Source organism: Lepidochelys kempii, chromosome 15, assembly GCF_965140265.1.
Source record: "Lepidochelys kempii isolate rLepKem1 chromosome 15, rLepKem1.hap2, whole genome shotgun sequence".
Taxonomy (NCBI): domain Eukaryota; kingdom Metazoa; phylum Chordata; order Testudines; family Cheloniidae; genus Lepidochelys; species Lepidochelys kempii.
This window is the reverse complement of record NC_133270.1, coordinates 2,391,221-2,411,536: the sequence shown is the minus strand read 5'-3', so window position 1 is coordinate 2,411,536 and position 20,316 is coordinate 2,391,221. Positions and strand designations below refer to the sequence as shown.

At 55.8% G+C, this 20,316-nt stretch overlaps 1 protein-coding gene across 8 annotated transcripts in view; it reads left to right on the top strand.

Moving 5' to 3' along the window:
* EMID1 (EMI domain containing 1) overlaps positions 1-20,316 on the top strand; it is a 95,746-nt gene that overhangs the window by 46,045 nt on the left and 29,385 nt on the right. For all 8 annotated transcript variants that reach the window (XM_073312550.1, XM_073312548.1, XM_073312547.1 and 5 more), the window contains 3 exons: positions 8,750-8,833; positions 15,754-15,815; positions 19,239-19,383. In XM_073312550.1, coding sequence (XP_073168651.1) covers positions 8,750-8,833; positions 15,754-15,815; positions 19,239-19,383 — 291 coding nt within the window. The remainder of the gene's footprint in view (positions 1-8,749; positions 8,834-15,753; positions 15,816-19,238; positions 19,384-20,316) is intronic.

Below are 20,316 nucleotides of genomic sequence, written 5' to 3'. Positions count from 1 at the left end.
CTGGGGCACCTGGCATTGGCCACTGTTGGTAGACAGGATACTGGGCTGGGTGGACCTTTGGTCTGACCCGGTATGGCCGTTCTTATGTGTGACCTTGGGTGTAGCTCTGAGGCCAGAAGTTGCCAATCAGTGGGGGTGGCCAATATGAAAGAGCTTGACTCTGATTTTCAGAGGTGCTGAGCACCTGCAGCTCCAGTCAAATCAGGGGGAGCTGCAGGTGCTCAGCACCTCTCAAAATCAGCCTCAAGGTGTCTTCGTGTTGGGCACCCAAAAATGGCACTAGTCACAATCTGTGGCCACGTTCAGATGTGTTGGCTTTAATCCCTCTATGCCTTGGTTTCCCCATCTGCAGAGTGGGGTGATGCTGACCCTGAGCTGCCCACTGGAAGGGTAGAGTAGTTAGTGTCTGCAGGGCCGCAGCAGCCCCTGGTGGAGCAGTGGAAGGTGGCAGTATTATTGATCCTGCTGCCATCAGTTGCATTCCCTGTCTCAGCCACGTAGTTTACTAACCACAGCAGGGCCGTCCTCTCGCCAGGCCGGGAACTGAGCCAGCAAAGCCGCCTGCTGTTCTGGCCCCAGGGCCCTTGCCAACTGACTTCTCCCCTCCTATCCCTCCATCCCCACCCACCTGGGGATGGCATGTGGAGCAGAAGGAGCCCAGTTCAGCTATCAGGACACCTGGCTTTTATACCTAGCTCTGACCCTCAGTAGGTCTCAAAGCGCCCTACAGAGGAGGTCTGATGGGGAGACTGAGGCAAAGAGCGGGGAAGGGTCTTGCTGACTGAGACCCAGTGCGTCTGTGGCAGAGCTAGGAATAAAAGCCAGGTGTCCTGAGTTCCAGTCCCGTGCTCTTTCCACTAGCCATAGCGTGCATTGCCTTGTGCTGCAAAGGGGACCCAGGTGTATTCAGGCTGTGCATGGGGCCTAGCAGACAAATCCAGGGCATATGTGGCTGGCTTGTTCTAACGGTTGCCATCCCATCTCTATGGACTCTGGGGAGGGGGCTTGCTCCTGCCACTTAGTCCTGACCCTCAGCCCCTCCCTTCCGCTCCTGCCCCCCTGTATTTCTGCCACTGCACTTCCGCCTGTGCTGCAGCACCCCCTGCTGTTCCTCTCATGGGCTGCTCAAAGCCACACCCCGCTCTGCTGGTGCCCTTCAACCCCAGCCCGTGCACCCCCCTTTCCACTCCTGGGCTTCCCCCTCCTGCTACAGAGCTCTCTGCTCATGCACTCCAACCCTAACGTGCAGCCCTGGCTTCTCTTGAGCAGTCTTGCCATGAAGCTGAACTGTGCGCTGCTTTTGTGGGATGCATCTGAGGAGGAGACTGAGACCCCAAACTCTCCTCCACCTGTGATCAGATCAGGATTTGAACTAAGACCCACAGAGGAGCAATTAGCGCTCTATACCACCAAGCCCCTGCCCTGGAGCCTCTGTGTTACCTTGTACCCATCTGAGCCTCGAGAGGGATCCTTCCTTGGCAGGAGCAACCCAGTTAATTCCCAGCCCTGTGTCTCTGTGCAGGGCTCTGAGCCCAGCCCTGGTCAGCATGTCCGTCCAGGGCTCGGAGCTCTGGGTGCAGCAAGATGGGAGTGGGGGCTGGCGAGGAGGGAGGGGTGGCAGGGCCTGTGCCTTGTTGCCCTTGTTGATGAGCATGGTGGTGGATTTGGGCTTGTAATGTGAGCGGTTCTCTCCCGCTGAGGAGGCACCGTGCTGCCTAGAGATGGGGTGCAGGGGGTGACCTGCTGGTAACAGCAGCATGATCAGTGCTGGGCTTCGGAGAGAATCACAGCTGGGATCTTTGACATTAACTCGACACACAGGAGGGGGTTACACCACAGGTTACGCAGCACTCGGGCGGCTGTCAGGCCATCCCGCAGCCGGGGGCACCTCTCAGTGTCGAAGTCACAGGAGAAAGGCTGTCTGTGTGTGCCTGCCCAGATGCCATGGGCTGCTCTTGGAAAGCAGGCGAAGGGGATTAGCCAGCTGTGGGGATCAGAAATGGGGTTTGGGGCTGAGTTGAGTTAATAATGTGTGATGGATCTGGGCAAGGACTCAGTCCAGCCTCAATAGGCAAGGGCAGGTTTGCCAGCCACAGATGTTCAACAATCACCAGTCTGGGTCCAGCTCCCAAAATTGTGAGAGTGGGTTAAAAATCATGAGACTTTAGGTCTGGGTTCTGCCTCGGTGCCTGCTGGTTTGTGAGCCTTTAGGGATCATGTTTTCTGCATAACCAGCAGGGCTAGAACAGTCCCTTTATTTCAGACAATGAAAGCTGGGATCCTCCCCATGCCAGGAGTCTGGGAGCTGGGGCTTGCAGCCAATATCACAAGCCTTGCACCACAACCCACAATACCAGCGTGCCAGGGAACTCACCCCCTTGTTGACAAGGAGAGAAGCCAAGGGCTGATTGGGGCATGGATACTCAGCCATACAGGGGGTGCCATCGGGGTGGGGAGTGGGGAAAGGTGTGTGGGGAGCTTGCCCAGTTGCTGCCCATGCTGTGCCCACTCAGGGGTTGAACAGGGGTTTTCAGTCTCTGGGCTGTGAAGCTGGTGCCTTTTGCATGGGCACTGCAATTGCTTTTTAAAAACTGGTGAGTAGTTTTTGTTTATGTTATTGCAGCGTGGGCTGTCAGGAGGTTTAATGGCCAGAGCAAGGCTCTGGGAATCAGGACTCCTGGGGTCTCCTTCTGACTCTGGGTGGGAAATGTGGTCTACTAGCAAGAGCAGGGGATGGAGAGTCAGGGCTCCTGGTTTCTATCTCTGTGAGGGTAGTGTTGTCTGGTGGTTAGAACAAGGAGACAGGCCTCTTGGCTTCAGTTCCCAGCACTGCTGTTGACTCGCTGTGTCACCTGGGGCATGTCAGAGCCAGTGCCAGGGTTTCCCCATTTCTGCATCATGGGGGCATTGTCTCTGTCTTGCAGGGATACTGTGAAGTTAACTCACTGGTGTGGGTGAAGCACCTTGGAGGGAAGGAGCTGGAGAAGAACAAAGCCTTGTTAGCCAGCTGGGCCTGTCCATCACATTAGCCATGGAGCTCAGAGCTAAAGGGGAGGCAGGAGCCCTCTTGCCTGGGGGCTGTTTCTGACATGTGACTGAGTCCCCAAACCCCGGGAGACCCTTTCCCTAGTGGGGACCTGGCCTGCAAGCACTGCTGAGTGACATCTGGGAACTGGGATGCACTGGGTGCAGGAAGGGGTGGGACCCTTGCACTGAGGGGCCAAGCCGAGCCCCCCCCCCCCCCCCAAGTGCTCCCTGAAGATGTGGGTGGCTCAGGAATCCGTTGTGTCTCTGTGCATGTCTCAATTGGGGTCACTTCTTCCAGCTGGTCCCAGGTGGAGCTTGGCTCTGGGATGTGAGCTCAGCTCTGCTCTCCGGGAGGGGGAATTCAGCTTTGTTTTTCTCCAGTGACTAAACCCCTGTCGGAGTCTGAGCTACCCTCGCTCCTCCACTGCCCCCTGCCCAGAGCCAGACTGGGCCAGACCCATTTGCAGTGACACTAGGGGAAATCTGCAGCGCTCTCGTGGAGTCAGAGGAGTGATCAGTGGAGTCACTCCGGATTCACTCTGGTCTAACTCAATGCCGGGGCTGGCCCCTGTATTTCTGCCTTAGCAAAATCAAACAAGCTTTATTTAGCCATTTGCCTGGATAATGTCCCAAGCCCATGAGTGCCCTGGTCCTCCCTCTGGAACTGTCATGGTGTCAGCAGACCTCGGACGCAGCTGCCCCTGCTCTGGAAACCCTCACTGGAGTTCACCTTGAATAAGGATTAATGCTGAGCAGCCAAACACCTGCCAGCATGGGGACCAATTCTCATTGCAGCCAGTGGAGGGAAGGGCTCGCGCACAGCAGCCAGTTCGTTAGGATATTAGGCTGCAGCAGTGAGTCCCACAGGTGAGTCCCATGCTAACTCACTCTCACAGTCTCTGCCTGCCCCAGTGCAGGATCTGGTGACAGCAGGCCCTGATCCCAAAAGTTTGGCCTCTTTCTGCAGACCCAAACTCCAGCTCCTCCAAATGCACTAAGGAGAGGCAGGACCTGGACAGGTGCCTGAGTGTGGCGCGAACTCAGCTGTGCTCATGTCACGTGGCCTCAGGACTGATCCCACCCACCTGCCTGCGCATACTGCCTATAGGGCAGCCCCATGCAATGCAATGCGGGACACTCCAAGCCTTGTCCACCCAGTGACTGTCCACTATGCCCTGCATATGCTGCCCACCACACCATGCCCTCCCACTCTCCAATGCCACTATACCTCCCCTTCCCCCTGTGCCATCCCCACTGGGTGCTGCACATGTCTCATCCTTCATTCCTGCTAGACTGTGGCCTGCCCCCCTGATGCCCATGTGTTCCTGCCCCTACAGACGCTCTCTGCCCCCTAATGCCGACACCCACAAGTGTCCACTGCACTGTCCCTCCCCTGATTCCCACTATGTTGTTTCCCCCTCCACTGCCTGACACCTCCTGGTGCCCTCTGTGCCTTTCTCCAGTGCCAACTGCAGGGTGCGCAGTGATCTGGGAGCAGATTTAATCTTGGATCTGGGCATGCGCCAGTGTAGAGGGGAAACACGGGCCCTTCCGGCAAACCTTCCCCTGCTGGTGCCTGGAGGTGTACTTGGGAGGGGTACTTCCTGGGATTCATCAGACACCCTGAAACATGAGGTTTGATCACTCGCAGCTTGCAGAGCAACCAAAGTTATTACAACAGTCATAATGTCACTCAGCCCTTTGTCAAATCCAGCAACTGTTTTTGTCTCAATGGCCTCCTGCAGCAGGGAGTTCCACAGCGCATGGTGCAGAGTAGCACATAGGGCACTGAGGTGGCAAAGCCGAGGCATGTGCACAATGCAGGGTGCTCATGCACTATTGTTGGGTCAAAGTGAGGCTGAGATGCAAGGAGTTATCTTTGAAAACTGGAAAAAGGCTAATGTAGTGCCAATCTTTAAAAAAGGGAAGAAGGAGGATCCTGGGAACTACAGGCCAGTCAGCCTCACTTCAGTCCCTGGAAAAATCATGGAGCAGGTCCTCAAAGAATCAATCCTGAAGCACTTGCATGAGAGGAAAGTGATCAGGAACAGCCAGCATGGATTCACCAAGGGAAGGTCATGCCTGACCAATCTAATCGCCTTCTATGATGAGATTACTGGTTCTGTGGATGAAGGGAAAGCAGTGGATGTATTGTATCTTGACTTTAGCAAAGCTTTTGACACGGTCTCCCACAGTATTCTTGTCAGCAAGTTAAAGAAGTATGGGCTGGATGAATGCACTACAAGGTGGGTAGAAAGTTGGCTAGATTGTCGGGCTCAACGGGTAGTGATCAATGGCTCCATGTCTAGTTGGCAGCCGGTGTCAAGTGGAGTGCCCCAAGGGTCGGTCCTGGGGCCGGTTTTGTTCAATATCTTCATAAATGATCTGGAGGATGGTGTGGATTGCACTCTCAGCAAATTTGCGGATGATACTAAACTGGGAGGAGTGGTAGATACGCTGGAGGGGAGGGATAGGATACAGAGGGACCTAGACAAATTGGAGGATTGGGCCAAAAGAAATCTGATGAGGTTCAATAAGGATAAGTGCAGGGTCCTGCACTTAGGACGGAAGAACCCAATGCACAGCTACAGACTAGGGACCGAATGGCTAGGCAGCAGTTCTGCGGAAAAGGACCTAGGGGTGACAGTGGACGAGAAGCTGGATATGAGTCAGCAGTGTGCCCTTGTTGCCAAGAAGGCCAATGGCATTTTGGGATGTATAAATAGGGGCATAGCGAGCAGATCGAGGGACGTGATAGTTCCCCTCTATTCGACGTTGGTGAGGCCTCATCTGGAGTACTGTGTCCAGTTTTGGGCCCCACGCTACAAGAAGGATGTGGATAAATTGGAAAGAGTCCAGCGAAGGGCAACAAAAATGATGAGGGGTCTGGAACACATGACTTATGAGGAGAGGCTGAGGGAACTGGGATTGTTTAGTCTGCAGAAGAGACGAATGAGGGGGGATTTGATAGCTGCTTTCAACTACCTGAGAGGTGGTTCCAGAGAGGATGGTTCTAGACTGTTCTCAGTGGTGGAAGAGGACAGGACAAGGAGTAATGGTCTCAAGTTGCAGTGGGGGAGGTTTAGGTTGGATATTAGGAAAAACTTTTTCACTAGGAGGGTGGTGAAACACTGGAATGCGTTACCTAGGGAGGTGGTGGAATCTCCTTCCTTAGAAGTTTTTAAGGTCAGGCTTGACAAAGCCCTGGCTGGGATGATTTAACTGGGGATCGGTCCTGCTTTTGAGCAGGGGGTTGGACTAGATGACCTTCTGGGGTCCCTTCCAACCCTGATATTCTAGGATTCTATGAGAGGCAGCGTGACTCGGAGGTGGAATGCATGGAAAGTTGCAGTGTAGTTTGGAGGCGCAGTCCATTCAGAGATGTTGTCCAGTGCCTCGAGCTAGTGCAATGTAGCGGTGTAATGCAGTGCAGAGTTCGCTAAAGAGTTGCAGTGTAGCTTTCAGGTGCAATGTCTGGACAGGTGCAGTGCTGGGATGCAATGCATGGCAAGGTAGAAAGCAGTGACTAATTGCAATATAGTACAAAGGTGCAATACATGGAGAGTTGCAGGGTAGGTTGGAGGTGCAGCTCACAGGTATAATGCAGTGTAAAGGTGCAGTGTGTGGAGGGGTGGAAAGTAGTGCAGAATTGCAGTGTAGCTCACAGGGCCATGCACAGAGGCTGTCATGTATTTCCTGTTTCTGGTGCTAGTTCGGCCCTGTTGCTGGCCCTGGCTATTGCCCTCACGTCCTCTCGTGTTTGCCTATAACATCTTCCATTTCATTCCAACAGGGTTTTTCTAGCTGGGAGCTTGGGCCAAAGTTCAGTGCCGTCCTTCCGATAAAGGCAGTTCTGGGAGTGGGAATTCATTGCTGTTTCCTTGAGGCCCCAAGGACATTGGCCCCGAATGGAGGAATGAAGCAACACTTCTTAGCTCTTCCTCTGCCACTGCAGGAAGTCACCCGCCCATCCCAACCCCCTCCATCTCCCTGTCTGGGAAGGGAATGTGACTGTGACCCAGGGTGCCCGAGATGGGGGGAGCAGCAGAGAGAGGGCCCTGACAAATGTAGTTGGCTCCCATTTTCCAAGTCAAAGGACCCACGGGTGAGGTCAGCCTGGATGGTCAGTGCCTGAGCCTACGCTGGGGTCTGAGTTCATATGTGGACTCGGGCCTAATCGAGTGGCCATCAGGACAGAGAGGAGTTCATCTGCCCCCTCTCCCCACTGCGGTTCTTTGGCTGTTCCCAACAGCCAGGGTCCATCCCACTGTCTGAGCTACTGGGAGCTTGGAATTGTGTCCCCACTGCCCAGGGAAAGTGTGTGTCGTCCTTGTTTCCTTCCGCACCCCCAAAAGGCGTGTGGGTTGAGTTTGGGGCACCCCTCCCGTGGGGGCAGGGACTGGGGAACTGAGCTGTGGGCAGGCGGGAGCTCTCCTTGGAGATAGAGGGGAATGTTAGATCAGGCTGGTCAGTTGGGGGGAGAGATCAAAAGGCACCGGCTTTCCCTGCTCCCCCCCCTCTCCCCCGGATTCACCAGGGTCTCCTTGGCTGGACAGCTGTAAGCAAGGCGCCATACCTGCCTACAAACCCCAGCGAGGAGGGAAGTGGGGTGCAGGGGCTTCCTCATTAGAAGAGGAGGTGGCGTGGAAGAGGTGGCTCCTGACAGACTGGGAGACCTGTGCGGGGAGGGGGAGATGTTAATCCCTTGCAGGGCTTGGGAAGAAGCATCGGGGGGAGGGGGTCCCTGGGGGGAGCACAGAGAGCTAGCACCTGAACCAGACCTGGCACCTGTGCGGCAGATTGTTTGCCTCCATGTCCAGGCCCAGGCTGACCCATCCTCCTTTGCTCCCCCACCCCAGCAGCACCAGGTCTTGCCCTTGCCCTGGCTCAGAGATGGCCAGCTGTGCGTGTCGCCCCTTTTGCTTCGTGTGTGGAGAGGGTCCATGCTGCAGGGAGGCTGGGACTTTGCGATGCCGCGGGGGGTCAGGCAGCGCCAGCCTGCAGGGGTCTCGTGGCAAAGCAAATGGCCAGCTCGGGGCTAGCAATTAGTTCTCTGTGCTGGCCTGTGGGAGACCCAGGCTGGGTGATTCCTGCACCCCATGCTGGCCCAGCAGCACCCCCAATCAACAGTCCAGGCTTGTAGGATGTGATCCAGACCCATGGAAACGAGGAGTGTCCCTGAGGTGGGCACAGCTCAATATGCTCTCCTCTGCCCCCACTCTCTCACAACACCCCTCTCCCCCCCCCCAGTGTCCATCTAGCTGTTCATCGCACTGCCCAGCATCCCACCGCTGGCATGGGCCCTGCATTCCCACGAACTGGTCTCTGCACCCAGGCTTGCAGCTGGGGCCCTCAGTCCTTTGCAGTGCTGCAGTAGACGGTTGGCCCTGGGTGGGTGTGTCTGATCTCCTCCAGTTTGTCTCCCTTAATGCTATTGAATGTTACTGACTCTCTCAGGAGCCGGCCCCTGGAAGGGCCTTGTACCCCCTGGGAGCAGCAGGAGAGGAGTGGGGATAAGCTTCTGCCCCACTGAGCTCAGCTTCCTTCACAGGGGCAATACCAGAGCTGAGAGGCCCCAGAGAGCCCCCAAGACAGGAACTAGGGGTCAGTTTCCACTGGACAGTCTCCCTGGGGGTCGGGGTTCCAGCCAGGGGCAGCAGGGAAACCACAGATCCCATGAGCCAGTCCACTGAGTGACTAATGCCATCCGTTTCCTTTGCAGAGACCATCAGCTACGTCGCCCCTCAGGAAGCCGGACGTCCAGCCCCACTGCGGAGGCTCCCTCTCCGACCAGCAACCTACTCAGGTGGGTCTGGAGGGAAGGTGTCACCTTTCTTTGGCTGCAGATTGTGCCATGCTAGAAACTCTGCACCTCTCCTCCCCTCAAACCTGTACTGCCCTTGCCCCTGCTCTGACCTATTTCAGGGGCAGGGAGGGGGCAGAGAGTGGCAGTGGGAAAAGAGAACGATAGACAGATAGGGAAAGAGAGAGCGAATGAGGGAAGCCAGGCACTAGCAGGGCCGAATTAACACAGGGGCTTTAGGGGCTGCAGCCCAGGGCCCCGGGCTAAGGGGGGCCCCAGTGCAGCAGGGCTCAGGCAGGCTGCCTGCATGCCGTGGTCCCACGCTGCTCCCAGAAGCGGCTGGCTGTTGGCATGTATCTGCAGCCCCAGGAGGGGGGAGGTGGCTCCGCACACTGCCCCCGCCACCAGCACTGTCCCCCCCAGCTCCCATTGGCTGGGAACTGGCCAATGGGAGCTGCGGGGGCGGCGCTTGGGGGTTCGGGCGGGGTTGGGATTTTGGCTTGGATTTATTTATTATTTTTGTTTTTTCCAGTTTGTGGGGTTTAGGAGTGTAAGGGGAGGTGTCATTTTCCAGCAGCAGTGTTTGCTGAAAGAGCAAATATTGTGGAACATTTGTGGAAAGCCAGTTATAAAACGCCAATGTGGGCCGAAGACCTGATGCTAGGAGTGACCCTCACCCAGTAAGTGAACACCAGGGGACACAGGTGTCCTGGCCAAGACTGACGGCTCCAGCGGACGCTCGCCGCAAAGAGCTCGTGAGTGACACACAGGCGGAAATACACTCGTGTGGCACACCCCCTTGTCAGGTGCTGACCCTGATAAGGAGGAGAGGCTGCTAGGGATTTTTTGTTTGTTTTGAGTTTATGTGAAGGGTGCTCAGCTGCTATATGATGGGTGGCAGAATAGCAACGTGAAGTAGACAGAGGGGCATGCCTGGTGGCAGAAAGAAAGGAACTGCTGTTTTTTTCCATTCCCCAGAGCAACCGGATGGTTTCAGCCAATGACATATTTATATATTGTCTCTATAACAGTCTGCACGGAGCCGAACACAAAATGGCTGCCTGTCCCTGCTGCAGGTTGTGGGGGGGAGGGGACCAGCTCCCCTATTAAAGGTGGAGTACACAGACTATTCAGAGCAGGTCAACGCACAGAGGGGAACAGCTTGTCTGCCCAGCTCGTGCTCCTGGGCTGAGGTTCGAGTCAGTGGTGTAACCCTGGCCACCCTGAAGTCTATAGGAGTTTTACCAGCAAGTGCAGTGGGGGCAGGTTATTTCCTGCTGGTTTGCTCCTTTGTCCCTCGGTTCAGGGCATGTTTGCAATCTCAGCAGGGCATAAGGTATGAGAGTTGGGCTTTTCCCGGGACTGCCTTCAGCGGAGGGGTGTGGCTTGCTGGGTCTGTCCCCGACCAAGGAGCTAATCGGATTGGTTCTGCAGTGTCAGATGCTACCCCCCATTGTGTGGGAACAGCCCTGTGTGTGAGCATGGATAATTTGCTATTGGCTGTGTGCTAACTCCGCATGCCGAGGACGGATACCCAGGCCCCTTTGCACCACTCTGGCAGTGTAGAGGAGCTGCTAGATGGGTGTTCAAAGAGCCCTTTGCTCTGCCCCAAAGAAGACTCAGGCCCCCCATTTCCCATACCCCACGGCCGGGCTGGGAGATAGCAGTGCTGCACGTAACCGTTTGACTCTCTTCCCACAACCCTCCCTATGCAACAAAACAGGAACCAACCCCACGTGCAATGCCTCCTTCCCAATCCAGCTGCCAACATGGTCCTTTGGCCGAGGAGTGTCAGGCATCTGCATTCCTGCCTTCCAAGCATGTCATGGGCAGGAATTCCATCTACCTGGCACGGCCGGGGCTGTGGACATGGGAGTGCAGGAGGGAGAAGTGTCTGTGGACAGGACAGCAGTGCCAAGCATCCTTCCCCCTCATCATCTCTGGGGTTTACATGGCTTTTTAAACTTGGCCTTGTCTTCTCTCCAGACTCCGCTGCCTGGCATGGCTTGCTGAGTCCAGCTGTTGAGGGTTGGGGGCGGAGGTACCTCGCTTCCCACATGTTCTCCTTTTGTTCTAGCTTCTGTCTGGCATCCACTGGGACTTTCTCCAGCCTTGTGCTTTCTGAGCACACACCCCGGGGGAGAGGCGAGGGCGGGCTGGCGGGGGCGTGTCCAGAGTGGGGGGGACTCAGCTCTCACAAAGGGTACATTCCACCAGGCATGGGCAGTGCGTGAGCTAGCCACACGGCCCCGCCCCTTGCGCCCAAGGCCCCGCCCATACCTGAGCACTCACCCATCCACCAGAGCCCTTAACACACACACACCCCCCCCGGCCAGAGGAGCCCCAGCCAAACCACTTTCCCCGCATTCCCCAGTGCCCTTGGTGACACCGGGGGGCCTCTCCCTGCTTTCAGCCCTGGGTCACACCAAGGAAGGACAGCGGGAGACAGCACCAGCACTGGGCCGCAGGGCCACCGCAGCGCCGGCCCTCAGTGCCAGGCCACTGGCCAGCCTCAGCACCAGCCCAAGCACTGAGCCCTAGTGCCGGGCCGCCCCAGCGCCAGCCCGCTGGCCCCCAGCCAGCGATGGAGCTGAGCTCCCGCCAGCTTTGGCACCAGCATGGGCGAGGCCAGGGCTTGGCTTAGGTTTATACCTGTTATACCCACCGCCCATGCCGCCAGGTGATCAATGACCAACCACATCCTTCCAGTCCAATTCAACGTTAGCAACAGGTCTTCATGGAGACCCCCTGGAATGTGAGGAGGGGACGTTGGAGGGGATCCTCGGAACTCAGCCCCTGGGTCCTCTGTGAAACCCCTTGGACGTTTAGGTTCAGCCACCTGCCATTATTCCCAGGGTAATATAGGGTGCTCATTCTCTCTCCATGTCCTTGGCCTCCAATGGCGAGGGCCCGCTGGGTGGTGGTTTCTGGGACCACGATAGGTCAGCCTCTGGGACCCACCAGCTTGTTCCACTCATGCCACCAAATGACATAAGAACATAAGAAGGACCATATCCAACCAATGGTCCATCCACCCCAGTATCCTGGCCTCTGACAGTGGCCAATGCCAGGTGCTTCAGAGGGAATGAATAGAACAGAGCAATTATCTAGTGGTCCATCCCCTGTCATCCTGTCCAAGCTTCTGGCAGTCAGAGGCTTAGGGACACCCAGAGCATGGGGTTGTATCCCTGACCATCTGGGCTAAAAAACAGTGATGGACCTATCCTATGTGAACTTATGGAATTATTCATTGAACCCAGTTACAGTTTTGGCCTTCATAACATCCCCCAGCAGCGAGTTCCACAGGTTGACTGTGCGTTGTGTGCAGAAGTCCTTCCTTGTGTCTGTTTTACAAAGAGGGGAGGAAAAGGAGGAAGAGCAAGAGAGCTGTACTCCCCCATCCCATTCCATCTGCCCCCCATGTTTGCTTCTCGCTGCAAGATCCCCCAGCCCCAAGACTCAGCAGGCTGCAGACTAAAGGGCCTGATCCTGGTTACTCAGCCCCTAGTGCAGCCATTTTTATCAGTGGTCCACTCACACCACATCAGAACAGGAGCACTGTAAATCCACTCTACACTGAGCGACCACACGCGATGCCGGGCAGAGGAGAATCTGCCCCCCGACACACACACACACACACACACACACTCTGGAGAAGGAGATTCCTCCAGGGCAAGGTGGGCAAGCCCCAGAAATGGGACATGAAACCTGGAGGGGCCAATTCTGCCCTGGATGGACTGGTTGGGTCGTTAATGTCTGGGACTCTGGGTGGCTATGGCCTTGGGGACCTCTCCAGCTGACTTGAGTGGCAGTGTCCATGGTCTGCACAGAGCCCTTATCTACTCTTAGCTGGGAAGAGCATCTTGCACCTTGGAGACGCAGGCTGAGGAGAAATTGCAGACAAGGACATTCCTAGGACTCAGACCGTCTCCCGATGAACAAGCAGGGAAGAGATCTTGAAATGGCAGATGCAAAAAAAAAAAGAAGAGATGCTGCTCCTTTAAAAGTCGGAGCCAGGCCCCGAGTAGCCATGGAGACGGCTTGGACTCTTGACAGTGAGGAGGGCAGGCTCTGTGTTGGGACTAGGAGCAATTAAGGCTGCAAACCTCCTGGTGCCCTTTGACCCTGGACAATGAGAATGAGTATTTCCCCAGGGAGAGGGGGCTGAGAGCTCCTCTCTTTATGCCTCTTTCATGCTCAGAAGAGGCTCTCCCACCTTGACATTCATTGTTGGTGAAGCTAAGGGGTGTCTGAGCTTTCTTCAGGTCAAATTGCTACAGAACCAGGAGCAAAACTAGTTGAGGAGACAGGCCAGATTGATTCCAGGAACCTGGCTGATTAGATTCGATCAGAATAGATAAAATGCCATTTCACCTCCTGCTAAAATGCAGCTGCCTCTGGGCTACAGCATTCACAATAGTTCAGGGCAGGACGTGCAAAAGAGTATTGTATGCAACTGGCAACTTCCAAGGGGCTTTCAGGGATGCAGAGTGTAATTGTCCACTGTGGAATCTGGCCAGAATGTCACAGCTAATGCTCCTACGTGGCAGGAAAAAGGCGGGGGGTGGGATATGAGGATCTCACCTGTGTCTCTCCCAAAATGCGACGGACCTCCCGGAAGACTTGCAACGAAATGGTCAGTGTTTGACAGCCTCTGGTGTGCCAGGAGCTGGTATCGCCGGCTGAGAGCTCGAGGTAGAGCGTAAGGCGAGGTGAGGACGAGGCAGATCTCTGGCCCTCCTCCTGCTGTGCCTTGGGAGGGAAGCCTGGCTTTGTTAATGGATGGTAGTACTGTGTCTTCCCAATGCATCTGCTCTGCTGCCATCCCCACGATGGCTGTCTGCTCCACACTGCAAACGCCTTCAGGTCGGGGTCGTCCCCCCCCTGATTTCGCCAGGGCCGGACATGCCTGGGAAAGGCCCCTGGCATGCCCGCTGAGCCCGCTAGGGGGTGCCCAGAGCAGGGAAGAGAGCCAGGCATGGCAGCACGGGGGAAGCCCTCTGAGTCCTGGCCCTCCCTCACCCACAGCGACAGGTACCTGCTCAGCAGCAGGTGGCCCGAGCCCGCTCCAGTGGCCAGGCAATGGGAGACCAGGTGGGGAAGGAGCTGTGAAGGGGGTGGGCAAGGACGTGCTGGCTTGGAGCAGGTGTGGGAGGCACAGGGGGAGTGGGAAAGGCACCAGAGGCAGTGCGTGGGGTGGTCACATGCCCCCCAACCCTAAAATTGCCCCCCCCATCAAGAGTGACAGGTTATTTCTGCTGCTTCTCAGACCTCAGCTGGTCGGTAGCAGCAGTGGGTCAGTCAGGAGCGTCAGTTAAGCACCCACAAGCTCAGAGAGTTTCCAAGTCTCCCGGGTTTGGCAAATTGTGGAATTAAGGATTCACATGAGTGTGAGCAAGTACGGGTGTGATCCCACATAAATCGATTGGTCAGTCTATTGTCATACTCTCTAGCTATCATATTTATAAGGTGCCTGTCATCTCAGTCTCTGGTATATGTCCAGTACTTCCTGCATTTGCTTGGATTGGAAATCCTGTGCCAACAGCCTTCCTCACGGTACCTGAGCACTTTCCGATCCTGATGGCATCCAAGGGAAATAAAGGGGCATGCCTAGAAAATGATCTGACCAAGTCGAGGCTTGAAGAAAGGCCTGTTTCAGGTCTGGCTGGGAAGGCCCAGGGATCGGTTGTTATTTGCCCAGCCCTGGTCCAGAACCAGCTTTAGATCATAACATCTCTATCACTCGCCATTTCCGTGAAATCGGGTAAAGGACATTCCCAAGGCCCTGCTGTGTGACCCTTGTAAATCCTTCTAGCCTGGGCTCAAGTCCCGAAGACCAAGAGCCCGAGGCCTTGCCCACACTGGCCATTTACGCCAATGACAGCCACTGGGGTCATAGGCAACGCATGGCAACTTCCCCGCTTTCCCTTGGGTGCTCGACCCCACCTCTGTCTCTGGCCCTGCCCCCATTCCAACCCTTCCCCAAATCCCCGCCCCAGCCCTGCCCCTTCCCTCCTCCTCCCCAAGTGCACCATGTTCCCGCTCCTCCCCCTCCCTCCCAGCAATCCGCGGAACAGCTGTTTGGCAGCGGCGGGGGGGAAGTGCTGGGAGGTAGGTGGAGGAGTGGGGATGCGACACGGTTGTGGGGGTGGAGGAGGAGGAGGAGGAGGAGAAGGTGGGTCGGGGGGTGAGGGGAGCTTGGCTGCCAGTGGGTGCAGAGCACCCACTAATTTTTCTCCTTGGGTGCTCCGGGGCTGGAGCACCCACGGAGTCGGCACCTGTGACTGGGGCAGCTGTGCAGGTGCGGCCCCAGGCTGAGCTGTGTGCCCCAATGGCTGGAACTGGGGCAGGCCCCCAGGGTAGGCATCGTCCCTGCTGCGGGAGTGCTGTGCTTGTACTTGCCTTACGCCACAGCGGGGCTCTTACTCCTCAGGGTGAGCCCCAGGGAACGAGTCCTGCCTGGAAGGGAGTTCTGGTCTCCCCCCCGCAGGTGGGCTCTCCTGGGATCAGGGTTAGGACCCCCTGGGGGAGCAGAATGTGGATGACAAAGAGTGACAGGGCCTGACTTGTTTGGTGCTTCGCTGTCCTGGAGCCGGGGAAGAATGGGTCCCACCCGCTTGGCTGACAGGTCCAGGATTGAGCTGAGACCTCCAGAGCGAAAAGCGCTGCGTGGGGCTGTAGCAGACTCCGGGCCGCTGCAGGCTGGGCACAGAGTGGGTTACGCCAGCCCCTGGCATGCAGCCTACGCCTGGGCTGCCCAGGGAACCTTTGGCGCAGAATGTTATGAGCCCACGTCCATACTCCCTGCCCCGCACTCTTCCCCTCCTCTTTATTTCCTCCCCACTCCCTCTCGCCGCCCCTCCATCCTGCCTCAGGTTTCTCCCCAGTCCCTTTACTCTCTGCTCTTTTGGTTGATTTCCCAGGGTGTTTGAATTGCAGCAAAGTGGTGGAACTGACGGCGCGTCTCAGCAGCCTGGAAGCCAAGGTCAGTGTCTGTGTGGCAGGGGGCTGGAGGCGGGACGCTGGTACAGGATCAGGGAGCACAGGGTGTGGTAGGGGAGCCAGCCTGACCGTCTCACCTCAGAACTTTGCATCTCGTGGAGGTTGGGTTCAATGTTGAGTCTGACGTTTACCCCTGGATCCCAGTGAAATCTCATGGAAATGTAGAAAGAGGTTGGCTAGTCCAGCCCCTGATATTCTGTGTCACACTTGGAGCGGGGCTGCCAGCTTGTTCATTTTAAACAGTTGCCTTTCTTTTTTCATCAACATTTTGTGCTATCATTTTTTTAAGTATTTTTGTTTATTATTCTTCATTTCCCCCTTCTTTTCTTTTTGCCTTATTCCTACTGGAGAGGTTCTGCTTTCTTTTTCTGCCCAGAATTGCAATTCCTGGGACACCTTCCTTCATCCTGCAATTCCTGTTTTACCCTTTGAAATGAAAAGAACTTCAACATTTCAAAAGGTTGGGGCAAAATTGCATTTGTTTTGTTTTCAGCCAGCTGTGCCAACCCCAGGAGCAGACAGCTGTCTCTCTGGAGTACTGACACAACGCCCATTACAGAGAGCACCCCAGAAGCGTCAGTGTGTTTATCCTCATGACCCCCAAGGAGGAAGGGCAGCGCTATTATCCGCATTTTTACAGAAGAGCTCAGTGACTTGCCCAAGGTCACACAGGAAGTCTGTGGCAGAGTGGGGAATTGTACCTGGGTTGCCTGAGTCCTGGACTTAGGGTCACTGGACCACCCAGCCTTTCTCCGTAGACGTGCACCGTGTGTAGCAGGAGGTCAGCCCCCAACAGATAATCCATCCCCGTCCCACAGGAATTGCAATTCTAAGGCACTCACAGAAGTTGCGTAGGACAAGATAGAGCATAGCCAGGGTGTGGCATGGCTGTTCAGAGGCTGAGTGCTTTATGAAACAGGTGGGAATTTAACGGTTGACGTTTCAGTTTGCTGTAAGCATTTAGGGGAGGAGAGATGGTCTTCGGGTTATTAAACCATGGGACTCCGGACTCCTGGGTTCTGTTCACAGCTCTGCCACTCAGGCAAATGTGGGCAAGTTACCTGTGCCAATGCTGTGAAGCCCCCGCACCTGAGACACACACAACTAACAGGCCCTTCAGACCAGACTGTGGGGGACTGGCCTGGCAGCGGAGAGGAGGAGGGGTGGATCTGGTGCCTGGTTTCTATCCCTGTGTGATATGAATGGTCTCCAGTTGGGGTAACACCAGGCCATAGGGTGTGTTCCTTAGGAGATGACGCTCCGTGGGATGGCTACAGGAGAAGTGTCACTAAGACCAGTTGGCCTGGAGCCCTGGGGAATGTGCGGGTGAGGTTCTGTTGTGATCGCATCACCCCTCAGGGCTCAATGTCATAGGGAGGCCAGTGTATTAGGGGATTGGGCTCCCAGGTTAACCCTCTGTGTGCTTTAACCTTTGCTCTGCTTTAGACCTGGCATCAGAAATAGAGAGCCCCAGGGGCTCACTGGCAAGAGGGGTTCTGCCCCTGTAGCCCATCCCAGAGATTAGTGCTTGATCTTAGCAGGTGCGCCAGGCCATGGCAGCTGGGCACATGCCACCTAAAGGCCCAAGTCACTATATCCTAGAAAGATTCCCCATGGCTCTGACCAGGACTTTGGCACAAGGAAATAGAGATTGTTCCCAAGACCCCAGCCCAGGTTTTCCGTACGACCCTTTGCACACCAGGGGCTTTTCTCCATGCAGAGTAGCACCAATTTAAGGTGCAGGAGGCTGTGTGGACACTCTGACCTGGGTTAATCCTGCGTCTCAAGTGCAGTTGTTCCAGGAACAGCTGCAGCAGCACAGCCCAAGCGTCCAGCTAGGTGTGTCTGAGCCCTGCGGCCTTGCAGACGCACCAGGGCCACATGCCCTGTCCTTAAAACGGAGAAGGGTGCTGGGTCCCCCCAGGCCCTGTCCACAGGTGCAAGGGCCAGCTCATAAACGGGACCAGAGCAGTCAGTTATGGGTAGGACCCTACCAAATGCACGGCCATGAAAAACGCGTCGTTCACCGTGAAATCTGGGCTTTTGTGGGCTTTTACCCTAAGCTACACTGATTTCACAGCGAGACCAGCATTTCTCAAACTGTGGGTCCTGACCCAAAAGGGAGTTGCAGGGGGGTCACAAGGTTATTTTATGGGGGATGCAGTATTGCCACCCTTACTTCTGTACTGCCTGCAGGGCTGGGCGGCCGGAAAGCGGCGACTGCTGACTGAGGGCCCAGCTCTGCAGGCAGCAGCGCAGAAGGAAGGGTGGCAATCCCAGACCAGGCCACGCTTCCTTCTGCCCTGCTGCTGGGGGTGCCTCTGCCTTCAGAGCGGGGCTCCTGGCCAGCAGCCGCTGCTCCCCGGCTCCCCAGCTCTGCAGGCAGCAACGCAGAAGGAAGGGTAGCAGTACTGCACACAGCCCCTTACAATAACCTTGTGACCCCCCCAACTTCTTTTTGGGTCCGGACCCCCGCAATTACAACACCATGAAATTTCAGATTCAAATAACTGAAATCGTGAAATTTACTATTTTATTTTAAATCATAAAATTTACTGTTTTAAAAATCTGATGACCGTGAAATTGACCAAAATGGATCGTGACTATGGTAGGGCTGCAGTCATGGGATAGAACAGAGGGAATGGTGGTCTTTGACCCCCTAATGCCCTCAGTTCCCTGAGAGGTACCTGGGTATCTCACAATACACAGCAACAGTTTTCTACAAGGCAGTGTGCCTGAAGGTGGCTTGGAGAATGCCAGGATGCCTACCCACAATGCAACATGCTTCTGCCAGATCAGTGTGATGCACCACCCCTAGCTGCCGAGTGTGAGCACATCCTGCTGAACAGTCGGTGGCTCTATGCCGACAGAACTTTTACCGGTTCACATCTCCAGTGTAGACAAGGCCTTAGGAAGTGGTTTAAGCTAAATCAACATAAGCTGCTGTTAAACTGAAATAGGGGTGTCCACACAAGGGCTAACTAAACGAGTTTAATTCAGCTGATGCAAGTTTGTGCAGAGACAAAGGCTACCAAGTCAGAACACCAAGGCCCTCGAGCTCCCCTCCATGCATTTAGCAAAGCTGCAAGTTCCTCCCCTCAACCCCAAAGCTCTGAATGTCCAGGCAATGCAAAGCTTCCTCCATAGAAGTACAACACCAGACCCTTGGGTGGGACATCAGGGGAGATTGAACCTGTGACCTCTGGATCATAAACCATGAGCCTCTGCTAAAAGGTTCTGCTGAGAGCCAACGCTGCAGCAGGCTCACCAACCTCGGAAGGGCATGCTGAGTGGCTGCGGGTGACAGCTGTCAGTGCAGAACCATCGTGGGGAGAGGAAATGGGCCCCAAGTCTGTCTAGCGCAGTCTATCTGGGCGCACTGCTGGGAACTCTCTCTTGCTCGTAGGTGGCATTGCTGTCTTCAGCTGAGCCTGCAACCTCCCTAGTACCCAACAGACACCTCGTAACCAACGGGGCTGCCCCCTCGTATTCCTACCAGCTCTGGGGGTCTCCGTCCACTCACGGGAACCCTGGGGATGAAGGTGTGAAAGGTAAGTGAGAGCCAGGAGCTGCTGTGGAGGAGTTGAGGCAGTTGGAGGCTGCAGGCAGGAAGCCATCCTGAGAGCCAGATGTGTGTTTCCTGCCTAGACCTGGATCCTTCCTGCTCCTGCAGAAATCCACATGCCCAAGGTCCCCTCCATGCCTAGCCCTGGAGATGGAACAAGCAGGACTCCACTGGGTCTGAGCATGGGAGCTGGGCCTTTCCATCAGTTCAGAGCCCAGTCCTGCCCAATGCACTCAAGCAAAGCCCCCAGTTTGGTCTGCCTGAGGATAGCAGGATGGGCCCTTGACACTGCAGGGAGTTCTCTGCCCTGGCTCTAGTGGGGTGCCAGAGGGTCTCCATTGCCCCAAATCTCAGCCTGATGTCCAGGGCCACATTAACACACAGGGCTCAAAATCCTAGGCCAGCATCCTCCTCCTCTGCTTTTCCTCCTCACTGCGCCAAGGGGGCAGCTTCATCCTCCACCATGGCAGCTGCCACCCTAATCTTGGCCTGGTGCAGAGGGGAGACTGGAGCGTGTGGGGCGTTGGAGACTGCGCCCATCTCGCACTCACGCCACAGTGGCAGCTCCTGTCCCACAAGGCTGGGAGAAGTGTGTTTGCCTAGGGCCCAGTGATGGGTGAATCCAGCCAGGCTGATATCCCCACTAGCACACCTTTCCCTGGGTTCCTCCACCTCCGCCCTGTTGTCCTTTCACTTGTAACTTTCCTGAGGCTTAAAATCTCTCCTGAGCCTCCAGACTCTTCAGCTGTGAATCCCCGTCATCAGGAGTTGTCACCCCTCTGCCCCAGTCCCAGCTTGGGTCAACATAGTCCATCTCCCAAACACTCCCTTTGGGTTTCAGTTGCATATGGGATTCTTGTTGGCCATTGCAGTGCGCTATTAAACAGCTGCTGTGTTCCACCCTAGATATTAGAATCAT